Below are 22,049 nucleotides of genomic sequence, written 5' to 3'. Positions count from 1 at the left end.
TTGCAAAACACCCTAAGAACCACCAATTATTTGGCGCGAAATGCCCTGCAGCGAGATTTTCAGCACTGCTCAACTCACCCAGTGGTATTCTTCAACACTGCAGCAGTTATTTTCCCGCCAATTTTTAGCTGTTCTGTCCCACCGCATCGCCAGAGTTTTCGTTTCACAACAGCTACAGTTTTCGCCCAGGACGCACGGATTAAATAAATATCTTCTCTAAGGAAATGTCAAGCCCCGTTCGTTCGCCCAGTGTTGGAGGTGCGACGCCCAAACAAGGCGCCCGCACACCCACTAGAGGTGAGTATCGGCGTGCCACAAAAAGTGTGTTCTGTTTGCAAAGCAAGCGTCTTGTCTGCTTACAGGCATTGCGTCGCAAGATGTGGAGACACCCATGCGCATGGGTCCCGGGAGGACTGTCCGGCCCTCGGACAACATCAGTTTGCCGCCCACCTCGCCGGGAAACATCAGCTTGCCAGCCACCAGTCCGGCTCGAGGATTGGGTGCGAACATGAGCGAGATCGATCTGAGTTCGCCCCTGAACTACGGCACGCCCAGCTCGATGGGCTCCATTCGAACCCCTCGTTCCGGAATTAGAGGCACTCCGCTACGGGCGCGGCCCGATATAAGAACGGACAAGCGCATCCGCCAGGTGGCCATTGGCGGGGGCTCTGGGGTAAGTGTACGCCTGCAACTCATTTTGGGAACCTCAACTCACTTCAGCCCCTTTTACAGCTGGAACCCATTCCTGAGAAGGGCTCTGAAACCACCGATCCCGTCTCTGAATCTTCGCAAGCACCTCAGCTCGTCGTCTGGGGAACCAATGTTGTCGTCAGCCAGTGCAAATCCAAGTTCAAGTCGTTTATTATGCGCTTTATTGACCCCAGTGCCGAGCAGGACGAAATCTCCGAGAATATCGATGTTAACCAGCCACTGTATCTCCAGAAACTGGAGGAGATTCACACATTGGAGGAGCCCTATCTGAATCTCAATTGTGCCCATCTCAAGACCTTCGATCAGGACTTGTACCGCCAGTTAATTTGCTATCCGCAGGAGGTTATTCCCGGCTTTGATATGGCCATAAACGAGATGTTCTTTGAGCGCTATCCAGCCGCTCTTCTGGAACACCAGATTCAGGTGCGGCCCTTCAACGCGGACAAGACGCGCAACATGCGATCCCTAAATCCCGAGGATATGGACCAGTTGATCAGCATTAGTGGCATGGTCATTCGCTCGTCGAACGTCATTCCCGAGATGCGCGAAGCCTTTTTCAGCTGCAACATCTGTTCCTTCAGCACAACCGTCGAGGTGGACCGCGGTCGTATTAACCAGCCCACGCTCTGCACCAACTGCAACACGAACCACTGCTTCCGTTTAATCCACAATCGATCAGAGTTTACGGATAAGCAGCTTGTCAAACTCCAGGAGTCTCCTGATGACATGGCGGCGGGACAGACTCCGCATAATGTGCTTTTGTATGCTCACAACGATCTGGTGGACAAGGTGCAGCCGGGTGATCGCGTCACGGTCACAGGCATCTACCGGGCGACGCCACTGAAGACTGGAGGCCTCAGTTCGTCGGTAAAAAGTGTGTACAAGACGCACGTCGACGTGGTTCACTTCCGGAAGGTGGACAACAAGCGACTGTACGAGGAAGAGGAGGGGTAAGTCTTGCATTCTATTACTGGTTAGAATAAAATTTGCTAATTTTAATTACCTACCAGCAAGGATCACATCTTCCCGCCAGAACGCGTTGAGCTGCTACAATTGCTGGCCAAGAAACCGGACATCTACGACCGCCTGGCCAGGGCCATTGCGCCATCTATTTATGAGAACGACGACATCAAGAAAGGCATCTTGCTGCAGCTCTTTGGTGGCACCAAGAAGAAGCATGCAACTCTCGGACGTCAGAATTTCAGATCGGAAATTCACCTGCTGTTGTGCGGTGATCCGGGTACTTCCAAGTCCCAGATGCTGCAGTACGTCTTCAACCTCGTGCCAAGATCACAGTACACCTCCGGTCGCGGTTCATCGGCCGTGGGTTTGACTGCCTATGTGACCAAAGATCCGGAGACTCGCCAGCTGGTTCTGCAAACGTAAATCTAAAAGATAGATTGAGATTCGAATCTGGGTTGTAATCTTACGGCTTCTTTTCAGAGGTGCACTGGTTTTGGCCGATAATGGAGTTTGCTGCATTGACGAGTTTGACAAGATGAACGACTCGACACGCAGTGTGCTGCACGAGGTGATGGAGCAGCAGACCCTGAGTATTGCCAAGGCGGGCATCATCTGTCAGCTAAACGCGAGGACCTCGATTCTTGCTGCCGCCAATCCTGCCGAGTCCCAGTGGAATAAGCGCAAGAACATCATTGATAACGTCCAGCTTCCGCACACCCTGTTGTCCCGCTTCGACCTAATCTTTCTGGTCCTGGATCCCCAGGATGAGATATTTGACAAGCGACTGGCCAGCCATTTGGTATCTTTGTACTATGTGACGCGTCATGAGGAGGAGGATACCATGTTTGTAAGTAGCTTTTCTTGTAATTTTCGGGAATATATCTGTAGCATTTTCAAACAATTTTCAGGACATGAGCGTTCTGCGCGACTACATCGCCTATGCCCGCGAGCATCTGTCGCCTACGTTGTCGGATGAAGCGCAACAACGACTCATTCAGGCCTACGTGGACATGCGAAAGGTGGGCGCCGGTCGTGGACAGATCTCTGCTTACCCGCGCCAGCTGGAGAGTCTCATCCGACTGTCGGAGGCGCACGCCAAGGTGCGGCTCAGCAACCAGGTGGAATTGCTGGACGTGGAGGAGGCTTGGCGGCTTCATCGCGAGGCTCTCAAGCAGTCGGCCACGGATCCCCTGTCCGGCAAAATCGACGTGGGCATCCTCACCACCGGCTTATCAACAGCCGCCCGCAAAAAGCGCGCCGATCTGGTGGCAGCCATCAAGGAAAACCTCAAGAAGAAGGGCAAAGTTCTCACAGTTCCCTATCAGAAACTGTTTAACGATATTAAGGAAGGATCCCAAATTGTAAGTGCTAATGTAATATTTATAATAACATCAATGTAAACGATAATTTGTTACAGATGATCACGCGCGAGCAATTTGAAGATGCCCTGAAGGAGGTGCAAGATGAGGGCGCAATTGTTGTCATGGGAAAGAACACCATTCGTATTTGTTAATTTTATTATATTTATCTCATTCAAAACCAACCGGAAAATCATTCATTCCTATTTTTAAGCGCAACTACAAAAATGTTTTCAATAAAAAATTTCGAATAATGCGTTTCTGTTTTATCAATTAGTATGTAGAGAAAAATTCCAATTTGGAAAGTATATATATTGCGGTAGGTAAATAATTGCTTGATATTTGAAAATTGTTTTTTACTTTTCGAGCAGTTTATGCTGTAAAATATATGCACATGGCAACGTGGAAAATGCTGTCAAGCTTGCTAAAATACTCACAAAGTGATTTATACATAAAAAGAGCTCACATCAGTCAAATTTAAAAAGGCAGAAAATCGAAATCTTAAAAATCGAGTAATCCTTACTTTGGAAAGCCAAGCAAAAACAAATTTCGAATATATAGGAATACCCCAACTAAAAAAGGAATATCCCAGACAGTGCCGTTTTTTAGCGCATTTGCGCAGGCGAAGTGCAGATATTTTGGCGCTCTGGCCGCTGCCACACTGTGTGTACGGAAAATGATGGAGTTCGGGAAATCATCGGATCACTCCCAGCACAGCGCTTCCGAGGCGTCGGCGGACTCCGGCAGCCTGGCCAACAGCGATCTGGCCGTCACGCCCACCAAGCGGGAGCGCCGCAAGTCGCCGGCCACCAGTTCGGACAACAACAGCACCAGCGTCCAACCGCCAATGTCGCCGTCGTCCTCGGTGGCGGACACCACCTTTGAGCCCACCATCGACATGATGGTCAACGACTTTGACGACGAGGCCACGCTGAACGAGGAGGAGGCTCTGGCGGACATGGAGGCGCACAGTGCCGAGGACGAGATCGCCACGCTGCGCGAGGAGAGCGAGATGCCCATCGAGGAGCTGCTGGCCAAATATGGCGGCACAGCGGCTTCGCCTGCAGTGAGCAGCTCAAACCGTTCCGGCAGCAGTACTCGACGTGCACGTCGGGCCACCAAGCGCCAGTACCAGGAACTGGACACGGAGACGGCTCACACGTCGACCTCCACTTCGAGCAGCGCGTCGCAACTGGAGAAACACGACAGCATAGACCAGGAGGAGGAACCCAAGGAGGTGGCGGATAAGCTAGCATCACCCCCAGAATCAGGAGAAGCTTCGTCCGTGGACACGGAGGATGCGCAAAAGTATGAGGGGATCAAGAAACAGCATCGCTCACATTTGCTGGACCTGTATCCAGATGAATCCTTCGTCGATCTGGCGCCCACATGCGGAGAGGAGACGGAAAGATGTAGGTTTAAAAATAAAACGTGACAGAATCTAATTATCACTCCCATTATGTAACACTTTTTTAGTCACTCCACTGCAAACGCTGTTCGATGAAGTGGAGGCCGAGGAGGAGGAGGAAAGCGAATCCGAGTTGGACGATGCTCGGAAGATAATAATGGTGGGTCACGACTATCAGGCTGAGATTCCGGAGGGGCTCTCGCAATATGGCGACATATTACCATATGAGAACGAGGATCAGTTGATCTGGGAGCCCAGCCAAGTCAGCGAGCGCGAGGTGGAGGAATATCTGGCTAAAATACAGGAAACCCGATCCATAGTTCCACCGGAGGACGGGGCAGAGACTACGACGGGCGAAGAAGGTGCAGCTACAGGTGCTACTATCGAACCGCCGGCTCCTATTACAGCTCCAGCCACGCCTCCCAAGGCTCCGCCTGCGTCAAGTGGCGCTGGCGATCAGGAGCTGGTGGTAAAGGATAACGAGCAGGCCCTCCATCTGCTTGTCCAGTGCGGTTACGACTTTAAAGAAGCCCTGCGACGCAAGCGCATGAACGTCCTGCCTCTCACTGATACCATGAGCAGCTGGTCCGAGGACGAGTGCTTAAAGTTCGAGGAGGGCATTCAGCGGTTCGGCAAGGACTTCTATCAGATACGTCAAAACCAGGTAAAGGAGCGTCCATTGCCTGCGGATCGCCCTAGCAAGTAATCTATGGGCTCGTTGGGCTCTTTCAGGTGCGCACTAGAACCATGCGCGAACTGGTCCATTTCTACTATCTGTGGAAGAAGAGTGAGCGCCGGGATCAGAGCTTTGCTTTAAACGACACCATCGATCACATGGACGTTTTCATCAACGAGGCGGGCGCTGGCAACGGAAGTGGTAATGGAAATGGTGCTGGGATCGTATCGGGCACCGCTAACAGCAATGGTAGCTGTTCACCGCATAGCAGCAATGGTCACAGCAATGGGGACTTGTCTGCCCTGGAGAAGGATACCGTCGCAAGTCCGCGAAAGCCCGCCTCTAAGAGCTATTCTATTATGACCGGGAGTCAGGCGGTAGGTAATCCTTCCGGGGGAAACAGAAGGCGGTGCACGTCCGCATCCCTGCCCCTGGAGGACGAAGACAACAACGTCGAGGAACAACCCAGCCTGTCCGTCGTGTAAACGCCACCTCGATCACCATCACCATCTTCATTATCAATACCGAGCGCAGGCGCTTTCGATTCGGTTGGGCCAGGCGAAGTATTAGCAGGGCGCTTCATTACCATTACCATTCACTATAAATATGCATACTGTACGTGTAGTATATACCATATGTCTAAACATATATATTCCAGATTCTTAAATCGACATCTCTCATAACCCGTAAAGAATTTCTCTATTGTTAAGTGTGCGATTCGTCTATTTGTTACATGTGCGTGTGGATTCCGGAACCAAGTACTTATCGCTTATATATACAATATATTTTCGCTCAATCCTTGAGTTTCGTTGAATGTCAATAAATGTAATATGTATGTATATCTGTAAAGTCAATCTATTGTGTTTTCTGGAGATCTCGAGATTTGACAAAATGTTTTAAGACGACAATAATTTAATGAATTTAAAATCTCAATTTAAGAAAAGTTAATGTATGATCACAACAGATACATACATCGAAAGCTTTGTAGACTCACAGGTAAGATTCGCTACAAATCAGATACTAATATTACATAAAAGTACAAAGTAAAATCAAAACAAAGGCGGAAGTATGCGTCATATTAATAATTTATTTGGCCCAGTCTTTTCCTCTTTAAAAACCTCTATCTACATATATGTAGAAGAAACAATATTTATACGAAATTTAACGAAATAATAATTATATAACTACCGTTTTTCGATTTATCATTAGTTTAATCGCTACTTAAAAGACAAGCTTAAGGATTTCAAATCACCATCTTAGCGAAAGATGAATCGTACTCCGTATTCCTTAAAAGTTAACCGGATCGGAAACAAAGAACCGGTCCGTATAAATATGCATACATACATATCTCGTATACATAGATACTTAGGCATGTCTGTATTTTTTCCCCAGTTTTCTTTGCAAGACGTTCTTGAAAATGGCCAATTACGGTGTTGGATTCCCATTTATTGGCCGCCTGTCTGTCCACGTACATTGTGCATACGAATGTGTGTGTGTGTTTTTCGCAGTGTGGGTAGAAAGACGAGTATAAATTGCGGCGAGGATCAAATGTCAGGCTGAAACCCAACCGCAAAGCTACAGAAGATCTGATAAATAACCCCGGTCGCCACTTGTCGTGTCTGCTTCACTTGCATTTTCGCAGTCCCAAGAAGAGGAGACTCAATCCGAAACGTGCAAGCATATACGTACAAGCAAACATATGTACGTGTGTACACATACATATACAGACAACGGATACAGTCTTCGGTTCCAGGCTCACGATCGTTCCAGCTGGAGCTTTTGTTCCCACACACCCTCGTCTATATGTAGAAATGTATGTACGCTGTGGCGGTGGCTCCACTGGCGTGGCGTGAATTTTGTACGTTCCCTCCAGCTCCATTTCCAAGCGGCCCAGCCAGCCGACCGTAGTAAAATCCAGTTTTGATAAAAATAAACAAAGTACACTACACCGCTCTCTATACGCTACACTATGAATTTCCAGTCAAAGCGGCCGGGTCACCTGGAAAAGGATCTCCTTTCGCGTAACGAGAGGGAGCGGCATAGAGCTTACTGGAAAGACTTTTACCGCTAAAGCGCGACATGTCCGCTCAAGTCGCTGTACGGCTGGAATTCTATTGCAATATACGTTTTTCGGTGCAGAGCATATTGGATTCGTTACGGTGGGCCCACAACGGCGAAGTTAACAACCGTAAAAAGCGCAAATACGACACACAGAGTTGCGGCCAGCGCAGCGGAAGCTTAACATCCGGATAATATTGCCAGGCAGCTCAGTTGTTGTTCTGCCGCCTCGCCTGCGCCTGCTTCTTCTTCTTCTGCTTCTTCTTCCTCTTCTTGGGTCTTCTGTTCGTGGCAAAGCCTGTTGCTCAAGCCTCTCTCCTTCTTCCCGATCCCGCTGCTCCGCCTTGCCTTTGCCTGTGCCGTCGCAACCAGCTCCGTCCGCTCTTTCCACAATTCTCTCTCGGCACCGCCAAAAGGCACGTAAACTGGTTGTTGCTGGCTGCGCCGTACACTTCGTGGTGCCCGTATTTTTCGTATTTTCAGTGCTGCCTGAACGCTTGAGCTGCGCGAGTCGCTTGCCGGGAAACTCGGAGTTGGAATCGGAACTGGATCTGGCTAACTAGCTATCGGAAATTGGCCACTCGGATCTGGACATGGAGATGGCCTACAATGCGTCATCGTCGGCGGCCTCCGTTGGCTCTGCCTCTGCCGCCGCCTCTGCCACCGCCTCCTTCGCCTTCACCAACACCGCCAAGCTGCCCATCGAAACGGTGAAGCGCCTGATTGCCGCCGTCTCACGACGTCCGATGTTGTGGCTGCGCAACAATGCCAATGGCCAGAAGCGCAGCGACATCACGCCCGTTTGGTTCGAGGTGGGTCAGGATGTGAATTTGCCAGGTGAGTGTATGGCTGACTATTTCTCCTCTGCGCTCCCCGCTAAAATGACTGTCCCCCTTTCACAGCCGACATCTGCCGCATTAAGTGGGGCCACCTGAGGGACAACTTTCGCAAGGTGTACATCCGCAATAACCTGTCCAATGAGACGCCCTCGTCGTGGCGCTTCTACAACGACATGCGGTTCATGGAGCCCGCCGTTCACGAGAATATCATGCGTCAGACGAGGAGCAGCAGCAAGAAGCACCCACCCGGACACTGGACGGAGAACAATAATGTGCTGGGGCCGGACAAGTATGACTCAATGCCCATTGTGGCTACGGAGCCCATATGCGAGCTCAGCCACAGCTATGACTCGGAGCTACACCAGCCCAGCTTCTCGGACATCAGTTCGTTCTTCGAGGATCGCGACTGCCAGCCGCCGGAGAATAAGAGATTTAAGTCGGAGCCGAGTCAAAGGGAGGAGGACGAGGAGGATGACGATGACTTCGACGAAGATGCCGCCTCGGAGAACTTGGAAGAGGAACGCGCAAATCGTGCCGATGCTTCCAGTTCTGGTGTATTCACCATAGAAGTGCTCGATGACGACGACGAAATGGAGCAGGCGGTGGCCAAGACCAAGGCGAATAACACTAGCCACGGCGGATGCATCCTGAAGAGCGAGCAGGAGGCCAAGGTGTTCTCCAACTCACAGTCACCCTCCGCCGATATGCCATTCAAGTATATCAGCACGGATGCGGCCACGAATACGGATCCCTCGGGTGGAGATCTCCAGGACGAGGCGGATCGGATGTTCCTGCTCAGTCTGATGCCCTTCCTGCAAAGATTGGACAGCCGTCGGCGTCTGCGCGTGCGCCAGAAATTGCAGAACGTGCTCATCGAGGAACTGGAGTTCGGCTGAGGACGCGCATGTCCGGGGGAATGTGGGGAGATGTACTTTATAAGCCTAGCTTACAGTATTATAAGAACGCGACTGACTAACTCTGTGAATCTGCCTACATACGTAGCATGTAATCAGTATTCCGGCCTGCTTTCCTTCATACCAACACTTCAATACATACCATATTGCATTACAATACATATTTACACTTCAAATAGACGATCACGCCAGCATGATTACTTGTTTCTTCCTCAGGATAACCGCTCACTTTTACCTGTATCTGTGTTCCGGTGCACCTGCGCCTTTTACCTGCGCACCCCGCCCGCAGTTCGAGTTCCCAATTATCCACGGCCACGGCTGTTGCAATTGCATTTTTCCAGCCACGGGCGGCTCAAAATTTCTGTCAGTGCAAAACAAGTTCTTTAAGGGTGGTGCACGCGGCAACAACAACAACCACAAGGTGATTCCATCCGCATTTTCGCGCCACATGCGCCGTTAATGCTAATGTTCCGCGCTCTCGCTCGCTCTCTCCGCTCACCAATCTCAATGCTCTCCGGATGGTCGAAACTTGGTCGAGCGTAGGCAACTTGATAATTCCCTATTGGTGTGTGGTGTTTTTCGGCTGAAAACATCTCCCCATGTTTTTAAAATTGTTCAATGATTCAAGGGCTTTCGTTGAATAGTTGCGGGCTTAACAGTTCTGGGATTTGCTTAATAGGGTCCAATTGGATGGAGGTTAACTTTCTAGAACTCAGCAAGCTCATCTTCTAAATATAGAGTCTGAAATTTAGTCGCTGAATTTATAAAAATTTCTAATTATTCTTGCATTGAAACTAAAATGTTCTTTTCGAAACTCATTAACCAAGTGTTTATTTAACCTTAAATTTTTGAAAACCAAATTCTATATAATTTCAGTAGTATGAATCCCCTCCGATGTGTAATCACAATAACGTTCATGACCAAGACGGAGGATCTCATATTACCTTTATTTCATTCATACTAATGTTTACAAAAATTAAAATATAACAGTTACCATATAACAATCAGTGTGACCAGCCATTGTGAGCATCAAAAACGAAACGTCAGTTCGGCTATGCCCGCGATACCCTGAACAAACAGGGGCGCGAATGACAAAAACAACACAAACCAGCAGCAGCAGAAGGGCAGCGTCGTAACGAGAGAGCCGGGCAGAGAAGAAGAGGAAGAGGCAACGGCAGCGGCGAGCGCATGAACGTGAGTTTTGCAGTTTGATGGTTAAATGCGTGCGTGAAGGTTGGAGTGAAGATTTTGAGCCGAATTCGAGTCCTAGTCCCCGCCGCAATAAGTGGGTCAGAATTGGAGCCGTTCGATTGGGCCAAACAAAAAGCTGGGCGCCACCGCAGAGTGCAGCTAAAACACGCCGCCAAAGTAATTGGAAGAAGAAGCAGACGCACAATAGGAATAATTGTTCATGGCTTTTTCGATTTCTCGTTCGCTTGCAGAAGGAAAAGTGCACGAGGGTGGAACCAAGGGTAAATGAGATTCGCCCGAAAACGCTTGGAAAATGTAAACAATCTGTAAGCACAGCGACGATAAGCGATTTTCAAAGAGTTTGCCAGCTTTTTACATCGATCAAACACTCGCATAATAAACGAATAAGAACTGACGATTAAATCGAATTGAAGTGGAGTGACGACTATGGGATACCCTAAGACTGCGTAGAGTGAATGAATTTGACAAGTGAGTTGAAGAAGCCATGGTGCACGAATTAAGTTAGCATAATATATGTGAGTAAATCAAATCAGAGTTATTAACTAAGTTTGTCGGGGGAAATGTTAGCTGCGTAATCCGCATAAAAGGAAATCTTGTTTAGAATCCATACGCCCCTGATACCCTGGACCGAAGCGGACGCCATTATCCTATTAGCCGTTATGGCCCATCAAGCGATTCGATTGTTTGAGGTTAGTAACAGTACATCTGACCAAACTTCTGCATCGACCCTCTGTATTAAATGCAGTTCTTTGCGGCATAAGTGAAAATAAATAGAAGATAAAATGTGCATGTGAGCCTCCCGTGCATGAGTGTGCCTGTGTCCGTGCGCCCTGCGAAGGAGAAACAGAGAGCGGAAGAAATAGGAAAAGAAGAGAGCGGGCGAAACGAAAGAGAGAGCGACTTTTTGGAGCGCGCGCGCACATCAAAATCAAAAAACAAACTGTGAGATACATTTGGGTTTATTTTTTATATTTTGTTTAGGCTACATAGGCGATGATGATGTTGATGAGCGGCAAAAGCAACAGAGAGAGACAGAGGGAGAGCGAGCGACTCGAGTGTTATGTTGTGTTTTCAGTTTCGGTTTCGGATGTATCTTCTTCAGTCGGAATAAGGAATACACGATTGTCGGAGCGAACGGATTACGCATAAGAACTCTCTGGAAAACGAATTTCGCCTCGCGAAAATCCGCTGAAAAGGCAAAGCCAAGCCAATTCAAAACGGAATCCGCACCGCATCAAATCAAAAATCGAATCAATTAGCGAAAATCGGTACTGAACGCGCGACCCAACAACAACAAAAGCCAAGCGTCTTGCATGCGGCTGCTAAAAAAGGTGTGTACGCGAAGGAGATGCACGTAGAGAGCGAAAGAGGAGGCACGAGCGTGCCACTATCAACAGAATTTGATAAATAGACCTTAGTCCAATTGCTGCCAAATGCAAATATTGATTTTCACGACTCCCAAGATTTCCCAAAAGATTCCTCTCGACGCTTTTCCGTTTTTGGAAAATATACATACACAAATATACGGACGATTTGCGGCGCAGAAACCACCTACATACGGACATGTAGAGAAACTTGTGTAAATACAACCCTCGTCCTCATCCCCCGATGTTTTTGCGTCGTATCCTCGCTGCACGAACACAAATGTACCGCTGTAACCGTGTGTGTGTGTGTGTCTGTGTGTTTTTGAAAGGACTTTAACTTCTTGGTCGTGTTTTTTCCACGTCCTGCGACTCGGAGACAGACCCGTTTCAATGGAAAACGTTCAAGGGTGACAAGGGTAGTTTCGCTGATGCCTCCTCCCCCTCCTCTTTCCGCACGGAGTCCTTTTCCTGCTCTTGTTCTTCTTATCCTTGTTTTTGTTGCCGCTGTCTACACGGTTCGAAAATATCCTAGAAGTGCATTCCTTTCCTAGGGCGTTGCATTGTTTAGCCGAAAAAAGGGTACCAAAGCTGAGTTTGTGTATTGATTTCATCAGGACTCTTCGCAATCCAATCGCAACCATATTCCACAACCCCATTTCTTGGACTGTCGATGGTATGGAAATTCACGTTGTTTTGATTTCCCTTTAAACCCCTTCAAAGAGGGCATTTTCTTTTTATAGAATGCTAATTCATAGATGCATATTGAATGTTGTAACATTAAAACATCCCCAGCATCTTGACGTCTTGTAAGATCTCCTTGTCGAAATGGTAATACATTCAAAGTTCCTTTAACTCATGGAACGTAAAATCTTGTCCTTAAAATGGTTATTAATAATATCAACATATTTGCGCATTAAGTATATACATTTTACTGGCTTAAAATCCCAAATTGGGTTGTAGAAAAAAAATAGTTTGCTTTAAAATTTTTCCTAAAATTGATTAAATCAAAAAAGTCCGCTGAGTTCTTGTTTATCAATATGCAAATCTATCTAAAGGTGTCTGATCCTTTACACCAACTTTTTATAAAAAGATATTCTGGTTCACAGTGCATCTTAATATAAGAACTGGATCGCCCGCCCGGCTTACTAGTTTTCACCACAGATCGAAAAAATCATCAATAGCTTGACTTTAATATTTTTCCTTGGCGAGAGCAACGGGAGGCCTAACCTCAGCCCGCAGACATTCAATAACCCTTTTCCACCTTAACCCCATTCGTAAACTGGATTTGCTACCCCTCAAGTCATACTATAAATTAACTCAAATCACCCAAAATCAGAATGAACGAAATACACGTTCCTGTCGTCAAGTTTTCCGCAGAGTGTGGAAGAAACAGCTCCGTAATCCTGACCCGGTGGAGGGATGAAAGTCGGTCGTTTTATTGGGTCTACGCTCCTCGTCTTGGAGATGGAAACCAGTTCCGTCTGTTGTTTTATGACGTTGTCGCTTTGGGTTTTCCACCCCATTCTCCCCGCCGGAAAAGTCGCTTGCGCAGTGCCGGCGAAGCGAGGTGGTGGGTGGAAAAGCAGGAAAATATTGTAACTACGTGATAAGGTTGAGCGCTGAGGTGGGGCCCCGTGAGGGTGGTTTCTAATCCCAGTCCAGTTTGTTTTCCCGTGTTTTTGGGGAGTAATTTCCCGACTCTAGTATCTGGGTTACAAAAAGTATATACGGAGTACAGCCAGTTCGCCGAATTGCGCGCGAAAACTCGCCATTTTAGCTCGTAAATTAGGAAATGCGTGGCTAATTCCGAAATTCCGGCATTCCAAAGAACTTGACAATGGCATGAATGCAACCAAGTATCTTACAGATACAAAAGATACACACAAATCTGACCTGCTGCCGCTCGCGGCGCACAGCTGCCTTTCTCGGGTTGCATTGCTTTTCCCGGATTCGGGACGGGCCTACTTAAAGGATCAGGGGTCGGGGATCCGGCCTTGTGGATTGGTCATAAGAAGGCAGGCAAGCGGTCGGGGAATTTTCCCGCTACCTAAGATGATGCCTAGATGCAGCTGCAACTGCCTGCCTAGGACTACTTAATGAAGCACCTTTTCCTTGGCCAATTTAGTTAGGTGCTACCCTTCGACAACTGACGACGTCCCGCGCGTTCCAAACGCAGTTTAGAAAAAAAAATTATTACAAAATATTATCTACGAGTTTTTCGAGTTTTCGTCAAACGTCTCTAAAATAATTCGCAAATCTTACTATTTGTGTAGCGGAAAAGCGCCACTCCATTGACTGCCGCCTTGTGCTATAGAAACGTGATCTCACCACTCTTATGATGGAACTTTTGTCAAACAATTCGGTTCCGCAACAAATGGCCAGCAGCAATGCGCCGAGCGCCAACGGTGTGGCCAACTCCTCAACGGCCAACGGAAGTGGAGGCGGCAGTGTGAGCAGCAATGCCAGCAACTCCTCCGAGCGACTGCTGGCGGGCATCCTGGAGAGCTTTCCCGCCTGGGACCTCAACGTGGGACTACTGCCGAACGTGGGCCAGAGGTAAGATAGAATTACACAATTAAAAACGCGAGAAGCTTGAATTAAATCACACTTCAACTATTCTAGCTCACCACCACGGGCAGACTTCTTTATCAATAACTTCCTGGGTGGCCTGGACACGCATGGCGACTTCAGCATTGGACCCATTGGCAGCGGTGCCCGCAGCAATCCGAAGATGTCGCCAGAGTCATCAAACAACTCGAGCATCAGCTGCGGTTGGTGCGAGGTGAGTGCTTCAATACGCTGCCTGGAGTGCAACGAGTTCATGTGCAACGACTGCCTGAGGGAGCACCGCAACAGTCCGCTGTCCTCCAACCACTCGATCGTGTCCTTGCCCACGCCCATTGGAGCCTCGCCCACGGGTGGCAGCTCGGTAAATGCACAGACTCCGCCCAGCGGCAACTTTATCTGCGACATTCACAATGAGATGTTGCGCTACGTATGTGACTACTGCCGGAAATTGGTGTGTCAGTGCTGCACACTGCACGAGCACAAGGAGCACAGCTACGCGTCCATCCAAAGCTTTATGGTGGGCTCGAAGGAGAAGCTGGACGGCGCCATTGAGAGCAGCCAGGTGGGCACGCGCTGCATTAAGAGCAGCATTGACAAAGCGCTGGCCTTCATCCGGCTTATCGAGCGCAATTGCAGCGAGCTGAGCGATAATATACGCAAGGCATTCCGTCAGTTTATCATTGCCATCGAGGACCGCGAGCGTTTCCTCTTGGACTTTGTGGAAAAGCTCCGCCAGCGTCGTCTGGCCATCCTGCACGATCAGATGGCAGGCTTAAAGTCTGCTCTCGCCGGACTCTCCGAAACCTCCGATATGCTAAGCAAGGTGGCGGACAACGCATGCAACATGGACCAGATCGAAATTGCCATGAAGTTGACCAATGGCCAGCGACAGATGGAGCAGTTTGCGGGCATATATAAGGACCTGCAGCCAAAACAGGAAGTCTTTGCCTTCGCACCACCAGATTACAGCCTGCTACAGGACATCCGCAACCAGGGTGGCGTTATCCTGGTGGACGACAAGAACTTGCCCATCGTCTCTAGCAGCAACGGAATTGTACCGAGTGTCTCCAGTGTAAATGCCGTGGCCGCGGCCTCCGTGGGAGTTGTGGGAGGCGTTGCTGGAGTAGTCGGAGGCGTTGGCGTGTCAAACGGCATGGACTTGGCCTTCGGCATGAACATGCCCAACAATCCGCTGAGTGTTGCCTCCTCAAGTGTTCGACGTCCCCTGTTGCGAGACAATAGCTTCCGGATTCCATCGCCCATCATGCAACCGCGCGGAGGAAGTGCCTGTGGGATGTCCAGTGGCATGTCCAGCGCTGCGCTTGATTGGGAACTCAATGGACTGCGCAGCTCGCCGGGATTACACTTCAGTGCGCCGCGAACCACGCAGGCCATTCCGGGATGCATGGATCTGGTCAAGGTGCGTAACTCGAATGCCCTCTCGCTATCCTTCGCCACCGAGGGCCACGAGGATGGACAGGTGAGCCGGCCATGGGGTCTCTGCGTGGATAAAATGGGCCACGTGCTCGTATCGGATCGCCGCAACAATCGCGTCCAGGTCTTCAATCCCGATGGCTCCCTAAAGTTCAAGTTTGGCCGCAAAGGTGTGGGCAATGGAGAGTTCGACCTGCCTGCTGGAATCTGTGTGGACGTTGATAATCGCATTATTGTAGTGGACAAAGACAATCACCGTGTGCAAATCTTCACCGCCAGCGGCGTCTTCCTGCTCAAGTTCGGCAGCTACGGCAAGGAATACGGTCAGTTCCAATATCCGTGGGATGTGGCCGTGAACTCGCGCCGCCAAATTGTGGTCACCGACTCGCGCAATCATCGCATCCAGCAGTTCGACTCAGAGGGTCGCTTCATCCGCCAGATAGTGTTCGACAACCATGGGCAAACCAAAGGAATCGCCTCGCCACGAGGCGTTTGCTACACGCCCACGGGCAACATCATAGTGTCTGACTTTGACAACCACTGCCTCTACCTGATTGATCCGGACATCAACGATGTATGTATGATTTTAAATAGCTTGGTTCCGTTGGTGCTCATGTGCTTTTGAACTTGTTGCAGATTCTTTCCGTGAAGGGACATGAGGGCTCGGGCTTCCATGAGTTTAATCGACCCTCCGGCCTGTGCTGTGACGACGAGGGCCGCATTATAGTGGCCGATTCCAAGAATCAACGCATCCTGGTCTTCAATCAGAACCTGGACTTTATGTGGGATGTAAGTACACTTTTCAGTTTAGGATCAACCAACAGGGTATTGAATCATCACTAACATGGAATTGTATTCCCCAATTTAGATCGAGGTGCGACCCTCCATCAATCCCTTGATGCCGCCCACGCTGGACGAGAAAGATCGCACTTGCGATGTGGCCATAATGCCAGACGGCCGCATTGTGTTCCTCATTGAACTGTCGCCAGACTCCAAGGAAGGGTCAAACCCTTACAAGCGGTTTGTGCACGTATTCTAAATAAGGCCACGAGTGCCGATCTTTTTTAGACCATTTACAAGAGCTAAACGTTAGCGTAGAGTTCCGAATAACAGGACGATTATGAGCAGGTGCCGAAACCGATTTAAAAAGGAAAAATCTGAAATCATGAAAGTTAGCGAAAATTTTTAGCTTAAGTGCTACAACGATTACCTCGATATTGCTTAAGAGTTATGGTTACGATTTGGTAATTTACAATACAATACGAATTACACATATGTATCTATGGATATCTATATCTATACGCATATGCATATATCTAGCGAATATACAAGCCCAACCAACTAGAACTATAACTAAAACAAAAACGAAAACGAAAACAAAAACTAAAGCGAAAGGCAGGCGGTTGAGTAGGACTTAGGAGATATATATAGACGTAGGGTCCGTGAGCATTCAGTAGAGTTACCGAACCTAGTAAAAGATAACGCAAAGAGGGAACTCAACCATTTACTAGATGAAAATATTATTACCTGTTAGTTAGACTGAAAGGCAGTTTGCTAGCTGATAGAAGGAGGTACGAACCAGGTCAGGTGGCGATTGTGTTTTTTTACGGGTTTGCTTAGCGGAATGAGGAAACTACATTCGACAAGAGTTACTAAACATGATTTGCAGAAACACTGTGGAATGGTATTAATGTTTGTATTATATTTATAATTCGTTTGTTCAGTTCTGTTTCTCGTTTATTTTAAAATTACTTTTTTTTGGGACATACATATGTATTTTTATAATTTCCTTATAATTGAGACTGAGCATTTGAGAACACGAACTTTGCGAAGGGAAGCAAAGCGAAACAAAACAAAGAAACAAACAAAAAACAAAAAGCAAGAAAATATTGATGGAACCCGCTGACTTTTCGTTGAACTTTATACAAAGACTGATTAACTAAACCGCAATTTCGGAGCCAACTAAAGAACCATATATGGTGAGGCCAAAATAAGTGAAAGAGCAACACACTCAAATTGCAATGACATTGATAACGTAAAGTAACTTAACATAGCTTAACATACATACTTTCGCACATTTAGAGCGATACAGATATCATATAGATCCGATCATCCAGATCATCCAGTCACGAATCATCATGGGCATAGCTGAAACCGAGTTTAACTGACATTCATCGACATTTACCCATCCATCCATCAATCCACTCACTCATACCGATCATGCATCACAGGGCTTTGTTTTTCGTTTGTCGTTACTTTGTAATTATTGTGAAAGGATTTAGCCACAGGATACAGATACACGGCAGGTTGAAAGGAGGAGGAGGAGGAGGAGGAGGAGGGAGGGGTTAGCTAAAATTAGTGGGAGATTTGGGGAAGTTAACGAAACAGACCTGAAACAAAATAACGAAGAAGTTATAATTTTTGACTCAATGTGTTCATTAGCATTTAGTAGACTTAGCGGGCGTGGCATAGTGAAAACGTATGGAAAATCCAGAGCAATATAAGGGCGTATTGAATACACATTTAGGTGACATGTTCCTCGCAAAAGAAACAAATAAAACAAAAGATAAAAACAATACGATGAAACTTAATGAAGTCATGGACAACGCATGAATTAGCTGAATTATCTGAGCGATTTTTAATAGCAAATGTATACACACAGACGCGTAGAGCCGCCGACTAGGATTGGATTGTGGGCTAAAGACCAGGCGTGGATTGTGAAATGTATTAGCCAACTTAGTTACTTATGTAGTTTACGTTATGTTCTTACTGTTTTGAGACGTTCTATTCTTTGTCCTTGTGTTCAAACCCGACTTCAACGGATCGACGGAGAGAGATGATACATACATAGCTAACACTCCTTCCACGAATAAAGCAAGATTGCATTAAATGCGCAAAACAAACAAAACCCTAAAATCTAAAAACTTAAATCGAAAATCTTAAATCTAAATCACTAAACTAACCTTAAAAAAGATGCAAAAATGCCGACGGCTCTACGAGAGCGGAGTGGCAACAAAAAACATATACAATATTTATATACACGTAATATACACCAGGAGAAGGCAGAAGGGGGCAGGGGGGCAGAACCCACTTATTAGAGCTACATATATAGAGTAGATATCGTAATTATTTTACACCTTAGTTTAGCCAACGCCCGGGGCAGAGATCCCCGGGTACCCACACGATCGCCATAATATACTCGTAACCTCATTTTATCCAATCGTACACCTTGAAGCGCCGTTCATTTCTTGTGATCCAGATCGAATCATTCAAAACACAAAACACAAAACACTCGCACACAAAGCGCACGCACGCAGAGCATCCCAAAAATCGCATGTACATATATATATCATATATATCGCATCGTATCGGGCCTAGCGACATCTGAGAGAATGCCATATTTTATATTTGTGTGAGATTTACTAAACCAATACTAAAGAACTAATACTTATATCATTACAAATGAGCGCCGTTTTCTAAAAGCCACAGTTTAGAAATTGTGTAAAAAATAAAACAAAACAAAACAAAACAAAAAAACGTGAGATAAAGAAACAAAAAACATTAACTACAAGCGAAAGGAAATAGGGAGGAGACAATTAGTGAGATTTAAGCGAATACCGAATGCCATAATTCAAAATAAAAAGCATTTAAACGTAACGTATATATCGATAGGATAATGAGTATGTTAGACACAACCAATTACTACAAGTCATGAGGATACTGAACAATTTGCCAAAGGCTAAGAATCAAAAGGAGAAACCAATAACTTACAACATAACCACTACACTCAAATACACACATTCAAGCGACAGATAGTTAAATAACTTTTACAAGATACATACCAAAAATACTTAATTAAATGCAAGCAGGTATTTTTTCAAATAAACCGAATATTCCAAAAACACGTTGCCCAAATACACCTACGATTAATTCTAAAGCAAACAAAATGCTCATATACACGTAGCTACTAATGTAATAAAAAGAACACTAAACGAATCCAAAACTTAAATCAGGTATTCACATTTTTTTCGTATTACTTAGATACTAAGATAAAGCGAGTCGGCGAGCCGCCAGCCTGACTAAATGACTAAAATCATCCAGAGATGATTTCAAAGATTTTTCAAAGATATAGTAAGGAGCGAGCATTGCAAGACCCACATATGTAACTATTTACTAAGCCACGTTTTATAACAAACATAACAACAAATCGATCGACGATGCAAAAGCAAACGGAATGAACTCTTATCAAAATACAATTTTGAGTAATACTTTTAACAAAAAAGCAATTCTCGGCCAGCGCAGAGAAACGATTTCACTACCTACTAAAAAGATCTTTAAAATTACGTACTATGCATACATACAACATACATATATATTTTGACGCGATCATTTAGCCATTAAGTTTCTAAGAGAACAACACCCACGATTGTAACTAAATTTGAAAGCATTTCTCATTTGGAAATTATGAACATAAACATACGCATACGCAACGCATAAGCATACATACATACATAAATACATAAATACACGTACTAACATATGTAATAATTATGGAGCAATTGAGTACAAAACGAGTACAAATTTAAATTATAAGCCAGATCAGAGGACACACGGACACACACAGCTTAAGTTACAGCCATAGACGGAGCAGTTGAATTATTGGTAGGCCAGCTACTGGTTTCGCATAGCAAGTACAGCATGTACTCATATATTCATATTCATATTCATATTCATATTCGAGCGGAGGACTGGACTCAGCGAAATAGCCAGCATACTAACCACACTTATAAGCATAGTCGCATGCATACATACATACATAGTTACTTAACATAGACTAGCCTAGACTAGCCCGCAAAACTATACATCTACATATATATCTAGGGCGAACGATTACCAAATTACAAATTACCAAAATCCCTCCTAGCCCGCTAATCTAAATCTTCAAGTTTGATTTGCTCTCGATAGATAGGCGAGATCGCGTTTGGCACACCCAAAAAAGCATCTCGAGCATTTTCACCCACTCAGCATTCTGCATTCTGCATTCTGCATTCAGCGGAATTCAGCAGTATTCAGCATTCAGCATTCAGCATCAGCGTACATACATATACATATTCATATGTAGGGGCGTGCGGGTACTAGGTACACCCACCAGTAAGCAGCTATTAAATCGAAGTCTAAGAGATCTACCAAATCAAGCGACGGATTCAATAACGAGTTGCAGTTTAAAATTGTAATTGTCTAGTAGTGGAAGGCGAGGAGGAGGTGGGAAACAAGCGCGGACCACGGGTGCCACCAACTGGTGCTGCGTGGTCTGGCACTTTTCTATATACATGCATACACATACATATTTATATACCCGAATATATATATATATATATACAAGCGTACATAGGTGTGGACTTGACGAGACAAGAGTAAGAGTATATTTTATACGATAAACAAATTTTATAACATATTTAATAATAAATTATACACTAATAATTGTGGACACTGCTCTGAGTTTTATTTCTATCTCACTTGAGCACTTGAGTTCCACAGCGCAAGCCTAAAGATAGGCTACTGTATCTGACGGATGCATAATCGTTCAATTGGGGAATGCTTCCATTTGAGTGCTAAGAATGGATTGATTGAATATACCTTGCTATGTAATCACGTTCAAGTTGAAATTGAATCGGAACAATCAATCTATTTCTGGGTTTTGAATTCAATCTAAAGTAAGTAAAGTACTGTATCTTTCGGTTGGAGCTCTAAAAACTGAGCCAAGATGTGGATTGCTTATAGATACGATACTTCAAATATATAATGCATTCATGGGAATATGTAGATTGGATTGATTACATACCTTGATATGTAATCACATTGAAATTAAATCGGAACAATTACTATATTTCTGGGTTTTGAATCCAATCTTAAGTAAGTAAAGTATCTTATCTCTCGGTTGGAGCTCGAAATACTGAGCCAAGATGTGGATTGCTCGTAGATACGATCATTTAATGGATAGTAGAATGCATTGATTGAATACCTTGATATGTAATCACAATCAAATTGAAATTGATTCAACCCAGATATGTTGTTATTATAGTCCTAAAGTTAATTATGGTTTCCAAACGTAATTGAAACATTATGATGCCTTCGAATTGGTTCATAGAATGAGCAATTCTTAGTTACTTTTTGATCCAAAGAGAAGGTATAAACCATAGATATTTACATCTCAAATGCCAGCATCTTTAACTGTCTCGTTTAATGGGTGATGCCGTCACGTAGACCCGGAACCTGGGTCAAGGCCACACTTCCATCTCCATGGAGCCCAAATACGTGCGACGCAAATGGGTTGTGGGTATTGTCGAAAAAGCGCCGAGCGACCATTAGAATGACAAAAGGAATCGCTAAGTACGCTGGGCATAATGCGACTTGGCGAGGCAACTGAAAAGGTGGAATACTATTTGGAATCGCATCAATTGCGTGACTACAATTGCGGCAGCTTTGTGTGCAAAGAGCACCATTCGAAATCACTTTTACAATTGTTGTTTGCTGGCCGTAAAGT

General features: G+C 46.0%; 4 protein-coding genes across 6 annotated transcripts; all 4 read left to right on the top strand.

Moving 5' to 3' along the window:
* Window positions 1-51: 51 nt before the first annotated feature.
* On the top strand, window positions 52-3,284 carry LOC27208943 (DNA replication licensing factor MCM4). Its single transcript, XM_016184474.3, has 7 exons — window positions 52-297; window positions 363-673; window positions 733-1,661; window positions 1,722-2,093; window positions 2,155-2,521; window positions 2,583-3,035; window positions 3,092-3,284. Exons 1-7 carry the CDS (start codon window positions 225-227, stop codon window positions 3,185-3,187), a joined length of 2,601 nt encoding a protein of 866 aa, XP_016026304.1. The 5' UTR covers window positions 52-224; the 3' UTR covers window positions 3,188-3,284.
* Window positions 3,285-3,475: 191 nt separating this feature from the next.
* Window positions 3,476-5,970, top strand: LOC6739289 (mesoderm induction early response protein 1). The gene is made up of 3 exons (XM_016172154.3): window positions 3,476-4,444; window positions 4,509-5,104; window positions 5,173-5,970. Exons 1-3 carry the CDS (start codon window positions 3,709-3,711, stop codon window positions 5,599-5,601), a joined length of 1,761 nt encoding a protein of 586 aa, XP_016026303.1. The 5' UTR covers window positions 3,476-3,708; the 3' UTR covers window positions 5,602-5,970.
* A 505-nt stretch (window positions 5,971-6,475) lies between these two features.
* LOC6733379 lies at window positions 6,476-9,124 on the top strand. The gene is made up of 2 exons (XM_002080400.4): window positions 6,476-8,011; window positions 8,077-9,124. The coding sequence occupies exons 1-2, from the start codon at window positions 7,768-7,770 to the stop codon at window positions 8,907-8,909; spliced, it is 1,077 nt and encodes a 358-aa protein (XP_002080436.1). The 5' UTR covers window positions 6,476-7,767; the 3' UTR covers window positions 8,910-9,124.
* Window positions 9,125-9,965: 841 nt separating this feature from the next.
* LOC6739288 (protein wech) lies at window positions 9,966-18,416 on the top strand. Of its 3 annotated transcripts, none has more exons than XM_039291476.2 (6): window positions 9,966-10,121; window positions 10,370-10,607; window positions 13,777-14,059; window positions 14,126-16,079; window positions 16,142-16,294; window positions 16,374-18,416. In XM_039291476.2, the coding sequence occupies exons 3-6, from the start codon at window positions 13,839-13,841 to the stop codon at window positions 16,542-16,544; spliced, it is 2,499 nt and encodes an 832-aa protein (XP_039147410.1). In that variant the 5' UTR covers window positions 9,966-10,121; window positions 10,370-10,607; window positions 13,777-13,838; the 3' UTR covers window positions 16,545-18,416. The 3 variants fall into 3 exon arrangements, with proteins under 3 accessions (XP_039147410.1, XP_016026301.1, XP_016026302.1); XM_016172155.3 differs by having other exon boundaries at window positions 10,003-10,295; XM_016172156.3 differs by lacking the exons at window positions 9,966-10,121; window positions 10,370-10,607 and adding an exon at window positions 11,163-11,470.
* The last annotated feature ends 3,633 nt before the right edge of the window (window positions 18,417-22,049 follow it).

Source organism: Drosophila simulans, chromosome 2R (assembly GCF_016746395.2).
Source record: "Drosophila simulans strain w501 chromosome 2R, Prin_Dsim_3.1, whole genome shotgun sequence".
Taxonomy (NCBI): domain Eukaryota; kingdom Metazoa; phylum Arthropoda; class Insecta; order Diptera; family Drosophilidae; genus Drosophila; species Drosophila simulans.
Note: the sequence above shows the minus strand (reverse complement) of the source record. Positions and strands in the feature narration are given on the sequence as shown.